Source organism: Astatotilapia calliptera, chromosome 13, assembly GCF_964374335.1.
Source record: "Astatotilapia calliptera chromosome 13, fAstCal68.1, whole genome shotgun sequence".
NCBI lineage: Eukaryota > Metazoa > Chordata > Actinopteri > Cichliformes > Cichlidae > Astatotilapia > Astatotilapia calliptera.
The window spans coordinates 15,072,718-15,081,366 of NC_137434.1; the positions used below are offsets into that span (position 1 = coordinate 15,072,718).

The 8,649-nt window shown below is 41.3% G+C and overlaps 1 protein-coding gene across 1 annotated transcript; it reads left to right on the top strand.

The window, feature by feature from the left end:
• The first annotated feature begins 275 nt into the window (after positions 1–275).
• drgx (dorsal root ganglia homeobox) lies at positions 276–6,438 on the top strand. The gene is made up of 7 exons (XM_026189174.2): positions 276–415; positions 572–661; positions 1,474–1,574; positions 2,117–2,218; positions 3,889–4,061; positions 4,378–4,490; positions 4,597–6,438. Exons 2-7 carry the CDS (start codon positions 604–606, stop codon positions 4,974–4,976), a joined length of 927 nt encoding a protein of 308 aa, XP_026044959.1. The 5' UTR covers positions 276–415; positions 572–603; the 3' UTR covers positions 4,977–6,438.
• Positions 6,439–8,649: the final 2,211 nt, after the last annotated feature.

Sequence of the window (8,649 nt, forward strand, 5' to 3'; positions counted from 1 at the left end):
ACACACACACACACACACACACACACACACACACACACACACACACACACACACACACACACACACACACCAGGGGTTGGGGGTGAGAAAGACAAAGCCGTGATAATCCGATTAGGACCAATTAGGCGTGAGATTCTGCGACACTAGCTGAAAGCCTTAACACTCTGTAGACAGTTATACAGTTATAGAGACATCTGGACACTCCCAGAGAGAAATAGAGAGACAGACAGAGAGAGAGAAGTGAGTAGTGTGTGGGGGTGCGTGTGAGTGTGTGTGTTTGCAGGAGCGAGAGAAAGAGTGTGGGGGGAGCGAGAGACAGAGAGATCTGGACACTCCCAGGCAGAGAGTCGGTGGAAGTGCAGCAGCCACTTCTCTCCGAAGCGCTAACTCACTCACATCAGCATCCTCACCGCAGGTAGGATGCTCTCACACATTAACTTTGAATCTCGCCAAATCCCGCGCGGTTCCGCATCTTCTGCTGACGGTTTAAGAGTGTTTTTGTTGCTCCCGTCACAAATCTGCATTATTCTAGGTCTGTGGGTTTAAGCTGAAACTTTTGTCTTTGTTCCAGGTTCCGTTTCGGAGTCTCTTAAGCGCGCAAAGATGTTCTACTTCCACTGTCCACCTCAGCTGGACGGAGAGTGCTGTCGCTCCAACACGCGTAAGTTCGCTGTCTCGCTGTTTTTTCCAGCTACGGATTATTTCTAACGTTACTCTTAAAGTTGTTCTCTGTAAACTTTTGTGATGTTTAGACAGCGCGCGGTGATTCTGCGCGTAAAGTGTGTGTGTGCTGTCGGAGACTTGAGAATGGGCCCGAATTTATCATTACTTTCTCTAAATCATTATAATATAATCATTTAACACAATGTGTTGTTAGTAATTGTTAATTAAAACAACACCGACTTATAAAATGTATTTTTTATGTCGTGGTAATATGTAACTAAAACTAGGTAAGTCAAACTGTTTCGGTTGTGAATCTGAATATCGCATGTAAAACACTCTTTTCAAATTTTAACTTGAAATTGTTGGTTGCTTATTGCATCTCTGGTAATATTTATACAAGTCCAAAACAGCAGCCGGTATATTTCCCCACACAAATTCATGTATGTATGTAAAGGGTTAAGTCTGATTTTCTCTCTGCTCTCTTTTGGTGAGAAGAGCTGGTGGTTTGGCCCCGGGGCAGAAGGGGCGTTTTGTCCCGGGCACAGATGTTGGGTGTCATGGCTTTTAGTCCGCCATGGTTCCCCTTAGACACCTAACGTCAATGTTTCATGCAACTAATGGAAACACAAAATGTGCCTGCTTTGGCTAATATTTGTATTTTTATAGCCTTTCTTTTATCACTTTTATCACTGAACTTACCTAAATACATCATGAAGTTATTAACTCCTTATTAAAGCAGTATTATTATTATTTTTTATTTATTTTTAAGTGATTGAATTGTTTCCAATTTCCCTCTCTCTCTTTTTTCAGTGAATTCAGGCGGATTTGGCAACCACGCCCCAACTGATTTTGACGATGGATTTCTACGTAGGAAACAGCGCAGAAACAGAACAACATTTACTTTGCAACAGGTAATTATTTACCAGAACAAATAAAAAAAAAATACACACATATATATAGGCTATATGCAAATCAGAGAAAAAGAAATGGGCCTAGCTGAAACTTCTCTTAAAGCAAAGCAGGTGTAGGGCGCTCTAGCTTTCAACAGGAGGAGGAAATAAATACAAAGTTGGGCAAGTTTTCTATTTTAAGGCAGGGGGAATTTCCCTGATATTCACCACAGACATAAAAAAATAAAATAAAAATAAAACCTTTATCCCAAATTTATTTCCAAAAGCCCAGAGGCAATGATGCCATAAAATCATATGAAAATAGAAGACGACGAAAGATCTGTTGATTATTTTTATTATAATTGTGGATTGTCACGCGTGTATTTAACTGTAAGTACTTACAATTACAGGCTAATCTTTGACATCTTTATTTAGCGTTATTCACTATGTCTCTTTACAAAAAGAAAGAAAGAAAGAAAGAGAATAGTCTGCTTATATTCAAATCAACTGGCAAATCATTTTAATAATTAAAAGTCTGCCCTCTGTTTTTTGCCAATGTGCAGTTGGAGGCTTTGGAGGCTGTTTTCGCCCAGACCCACTACCCGGACGTGTTCACGCGGGAAGAGCTGGCAATGAAGATCAACCTGACCGAGGCCAGGGTGCAGGTATGGCTGCAGCAGTGGTGTGTCCTGGGCACGTTTGACCATGCAAGAGAGGGTAAATTAAGGCACTCTGTCATTCCGGCTATGCACTTTAATAACATCAACATAATGGTGAATATTAGATTAGCTTGATTAATCGGTCATTCATAATTAACCAGCGATAATGTTCTTCACTAATTTGTCCGCGTCTCTGAGGTAGGAATACATCATCCGCGCAGATCTCGTTCTCGTGACACAGCCAGAAAAGAGAGAGAGAAAAAACGTGTTTTAAAAGAGGGCAAAGTCCGTAGCCTCCACAACTCCCCTTTCCTATCTCCCTGATCCTATCACACACGCGCGCGTACATAAAAGAAAAAATGGGCAAGCATGCACCTTAAATGTGCCAATTTATATTCCGCTCCTGCCCTGCACATATGCGCGGTTATAAACTTGGCCAGATGTAATTAAGTTATGTGTCCTGTATGTAATTTCCTGCATTCCAGATTTGCTTTTGGGTTTTGTTGTGCGCGCAGATCTAATTGTGGGAAATATAATAGTTTGCCTTTTGTTCCCCAGGGTCATCTTACTATCGCTTAAACCCAATGGCTGGGTTGATAATGGAATCCAGCGCTGTAAATTAGGGATTGTAAACAAATTATTCCCCTCCTAATCCGATTACCACATTCCTATTATTAAATCTGAACATGAATCCACCGCAGTATGCAGGGATATTAAACTTACATTATTATTAGAAAATAAATTTCCTTTCTGTTGTAGTGTTGTTGCCCCCCCTCTTTTTTGTGTGTAAAGTGTCAATGGGCCTCCCCCGCATTAAGAGCACGCCGCAAATTGAGATTAATGGAGCAATTATAGCCCATTCAGAGATGGGTGTGTGTGGGGGGGCGCGACTTCTAGCTGGAAGGTGCAGGGGTGAGATAAGTCCATCGGCTGTATTGTTGTCCTGCCACCAAAATGTTGTCCTTTCTTTATGCCGAATGAATGCATGTGTTTTGTTTGGCTGTTGACATCATTTATACCCCCGGTACAATAGCAGGGATGCAGAGCACATGCACACCGACTCTAACCTCCATTCACACATCATGATTAATGCCTGCTAGAACCAAGTCCTAATCGAATCTGATGTTGTCAAACAATCACTAAATAGGGAAATAAACGACTTCATCATTGCCGCCTCTCTCTTGGGCAGCACAACTGTCAGTGGGAAGTCATTAAAATATGATAATGAAAAATTGCTCAATTAAATGTTGTTATAGGCACTGACCTTCATTCGATTAAGATACCAGAACTTGGCTATATGTGCTCTCAGCTCTGTGGATGCTGAAGGTTTTGGGGCTAAGTCAGGGACTGTGGGAAATCAGAGCATTGCTTTGACAGGTTCAAATGCCACTTGATAAGAGAGGTCACAGAACAAAGGAAGTAGGGAATATTTCTTTTAACTTTACTGTTAACAAGATTTCAAAAATTGGGAATATATATATTTAATGTAGTTTCAATTTCTCTCAATATTACGCAAGTTAGATTACAAGCCTAAATCCAAGGAATTAAACTGAAATTATTGATGTGTCATTAGGCCCATTTTAGAATTCCAGTTTTAATTTATGGTTTAATTAATTTGTTGTACTTTTTTATTTTTTCACATTTTTAATTAATATTATTTTTTTTGTCAAATGCAGGTTTGGTTTCAGAACCGCAGAGCAAAGTGGAGGAAGACAGAGCGAGGGAGCTCGGACCCTGAAGGAGGGAAAGAGCAGATGAGTGAGGGAACTCCTCCATCTCGCAGCATCAACTCTCAGTCCCCAGTGGACCAGGGCAGAAAACAGAAAGAACCACTGGAGATGCAGCCAAGGTGAGAAGAGACAGACAGACGACCGTCGTCACAGTTATCTTAGTGAAACAGCGTCCTGTTAAAGGGGAAATTTGTGAAGCACTGTCGGCCAGACTAGAATTTTTTTTTTCTTCAAAACTCTGATAGCCAACATTAACTTCTGGAGAAAGCTCCATATCGTTAGTCAATAATTCTAATTCATTAGTGTATTTTGGAAATAGCTGTAGATATTTCTAGATATATATTACTAGAATAAATTGTCTGCTTAAAGTTATACCTGGATATTTAAGTACTAAGTAATTCCTAATACTTAATTAAGTATTTGTTCTCTCTCCAGTATCAACAGGACAGTGGGTCCTGGTGGTCCCTTCTTTCCATCCTGCTTACCAGGCACCCTCCTTAACTCTGCCACCTATGCCCAGGCTCTCTCGCAGGTCGCCACTCTGAAAGGTAAATATGATTTTTGTTAACTGATGAATAAAGATGGTAATAAAGATGATGAAGATCTATTTTTTAAGTTGTCTTATCACAAATTCCACTGATTCTCATTTTTCAGGTAATGGCTTGTGCTCGTGCTGCGTTTCGGACCCCATGGGCTTGTCCTTCCTGCCACCCTATGGTTGTCAGGGTAACCGCACAGCCAGTGTGGCCGCCCTGCGCATGAAGGCCCGTGAGCACTCTGAGGCAGTGCTGCAGTCTGCTAACCTGCTTGGTGCAGCAACCGGACCAGGTGCCAGCGTGGGAGTCCTGTCAGGAGTCGGCGTGAGCGCAGCTGGGGTGGTAAGACCCTCGGTGGGTCCTCCCATTGAGGTGTCAGGCGCTGTCGGAAGAGGGGGAGATAGCTCCAGTCCCACCTTGGCCTCCAAGGTCCCAGTCCTGGGCAGCAGTCCTGACAAGCACCCTCACTGCCCTAAGGAACCACTGGAGAAAAAGTGAAGGCGCTGGACACAAACGTGGATGTACCGATACTCTAAATCTGTGTGACTGTGCCTGCTGTAACTACTCGACCCTGGCTGTATGAGAAACTAAGCACAAATGACTGACTCCAGAAACAGCCTGGGACGGACTTTTCTCATATCACACTGTGTGGATGAAAACATTTAACTATTTATTTGACAGTAAGTTATGATTGTGAGAAATGCTCAGTAACTGGGGCCTCGTTCCCTCATAAAAGCACAACTGTGGTTTTTGGATCTATTATCTGTCTTCATGCGCTCTTGGACTCTTTCGATGGACTTACATAGATACAATATGTGTGCGACAAAGACATATTTGATAATGTGAATTTAAATAATCCTGATGTTGTTCCTCTCATTTTCATTAGGAGGTCTGGTGGTTACCTTGTAAACATTAATGCATGTAAACTGTAAGTGTGCAAATGGCTGGCAGGACAGTGAAGAGTTTTGCAGGATTTTGGGCAATATATTGTTTATGGCATCAGGTCAAGCAATCGCCTCTCATTCTTTTGAGTTTAAAAGTGAAAGTGCACTTTAATATTAATCAGGCATTTTAAGTGTAAATGTGTACATGTGCTAGACTATGTGTGAACCCCAGGCAGGCTAAAGCAGACTCAGCGAGAGAGCGGCAGTTGTCCCTTCCACTCTGTTAGCACATCTGTAGTGCCAGCAGACAGGGAACACACCAGTCCTGTTGTGACATGTTCTTTAAAACAATTAAAGATGTACTCGCTCATGTTCCTCTCCTGTTGCCTCTCGCTCCAGCCATCTGTTCTAATACATTATTTATCAGCTTCCTTTAAAGCTGGGAGAGGAGAGCATTCGTGACTCTTATTATTTATTTACTTTTAGGAACGCTTGCGCTCACCCCTCCTCTCTGCGAGCCTTTTTTTTATTTTTATTTTTAATAAACCCCATTAAAGATGATATATGCTATTTGTTAATGTTGGATTTACATTTGAAAAAATATCATCTGTCATCACCTCAGGGCTCTTCACAACGTAGTTTATCACGGGCAATATATTTGTTGATTCATTATTCTTAAATATCTCCCCTCACTAGAATGACTCTTGACTATAAGATCGACTGATCAGACTGAGAATACTTAACCGCAGTGCACACAACCAGTAGTTGCTGATTCAATTTGCGTCCTTGAGGATTTTCAGGAAATTACTTTTGATAGTCAATAACACAATTAAGTAAACTACACACACATTATCATGAATAATTGATAAGAAATTATGTATTACCATGAAGTAGTGGTTCAATAATTGATGAGGCGACACCCTGGTGACACAGGAGAGGGAGATAATGTCAGAAGTCGTGCCAGGTTGTACACAGATCATCTTTTTCTTCTTTTTTTTCACACCATTATGTGTGCATGTTGTAAATATCTGAAAACTATACCAATAAAGTGAATCTTTTACTGATTGTGACTTTAAGACTTTTTGGTAGGATTTTTAATTTCTATGAACCCATGCAACATTCGTGTTACATTTTCAGAGAAAATCCCCAAATTTAGACAAAAGTTTCAACTGGAGGCCCTTTTTTTAATTTTACATATTTGATATCATAAAACACTGCAGGTATAGAAATATTGCATTATGTAGCGACTGCTCTCCTGGATCTAAAAATGGCCCAAATATTATTACCAAAAACATTGCGCCTTCATATAATGCTTTATCTTTAAGTGCATGAGAGAGCTCCAGAGCAAATATGTTGAGCCCAGTGACATGGCGGCTAATGATAACACAATATCCTTATACAAACCAGCTTCTTCTCCAGAATGTACCAGTATGGACGACGTAATCCGGCCAACTCATACAAAAGACACAGAAAAACACATTCAGTCTCTCCAAAATTGAATACAGCAGTTGTGGAATTTAATCATTAGCCAAAACAAAGGATGCTGAAGTTATAATGACTCCGATCATCATTAAGTTCTGCATGGTGCCCATAATTCACTGCTTTAATATTTCATAAACAAGTCAAGTTGGTGTTGACATTCAGCTGTGCATGTGGCATCATTGATAATTTTCTGTCACCTAAAAAAAGTCCTGAGGCGGTTTTGTGGAGCATTGTTATATCAAATTAGCTGGAGAGTGGCCAGAAAAGCAGACAAACATGGTGAATACGGGGGACAGCAGTTGAACTCTGTTCTTACAGTGCAGTTAATGGGCTTCTTTTGTTGCAGTAATGAAATATTTTTGCAGGGATGTGGGGAAAAAAATGTCCTGAAACAGGGAGACGCTGCGCACATGCACCCATCCACAGACGCACGCAGACAATATAAGACAGAAAGAGGCCGTACACTCAAGAAAGAGTCATCCATACATGCAGCTCCTTTTGCTTGACATTAGGTGCAACACTAAATTTTTACTATTTACATACCTAGCTCCCAAAGTCAGACATAAAGTGAATTCAGGCCTATGTCCAGTGAAGGGCCAAAACAACCTGCTAAAGTATCGTCTCTGCTTTTAATTCCTGCAGCGAAGCTGACCAATAACCCAATCAATTAGAATCAATTAGGCTCATTTCTGGATGGAGATTATACAAACAAAGCATATCTTAATGCAGCGAGTAATGTGCCTGTCTGCTGTTTGCCACATAACCACAGCTCTGCTCCCCCTTACTCAGCAGAAGGAAAAGCATCCTCAGCGTTTGTGATCAATGCTCACAGTCCCCGGCAGCTTCTCAATAAAGCTATTCTGAAGCAAAGCTGGAGAGCTGCATTGTACAAAAACTTGAGAGGTTTGTATCAAAAGTCCACATTTCTGCACAGAACTGTAAAAACTGGGTGTTTTGTAATCTAAATTTGCCCACTAGAGGGACTTAGTGAGCAGGAAACTGATGTGAGTGGCATCATGTCTAACCTAAGTGGGGAAATTGAGCCTTTTGGTTTATGACATACAGATTATTCTTACTGAGGCATGTTACAAATGACAGTTTATCAATCAAAACAATTTTTTAAAAGACCGTACTCGTAGATTAAAGGCCCAAAAGTAAATAGCAAAACAAGATTTTATGACAGCAACTTGCATCTGTTATTGATATGAGTGGAACATACAGCTGATTGTCAGCGACTGACTTGGTTTCAGGGTGGAGAGGAAAATAGAGCATGAGAAGGGCGTGTGGGTGGAGTCTGTTTAGAAGGGCGGAAAGAGATTAGTTAAAAAGGGATTACATCAGCCTTTCCTAAAGTTTAGTGAGCTCTACGTAAAACCATCTGTGTATGTGTGTGGGCATGTGCGGAGGAGTGCGTCTCCATTAAGGCCCATGTGTGTGTGTCCATCATCCTGTCAGGCCAGCCCTGCACCCGCCAAGAATCCCAGGAAACTATCTGCTGCAGCAATCTCCTATTATAGCAGCATGCTGTAGGAGGGGAAGGAGCTATGGGGGTGAAAGGGGGAGGTACAGTTCCTCCCCTTCCTTTGCCTTATGGCCTTTTCTGCTGGGGGTTGAGTGAGGCTGTAGTCAGGGAGATTAGACGGGCCATGGTTTGAGTACTGTAATAAAGTGAAAATTCAGGTTAAAATTAACCTCTCAGACATGATGTGTCAAACAAAAAATAAAAGGAAATAGATGGGGGGGGGGGGGGAAAGCCCAACAATGATAGAAAAATAAATTCCCTCATTTTGGTCTCCAACATGAAG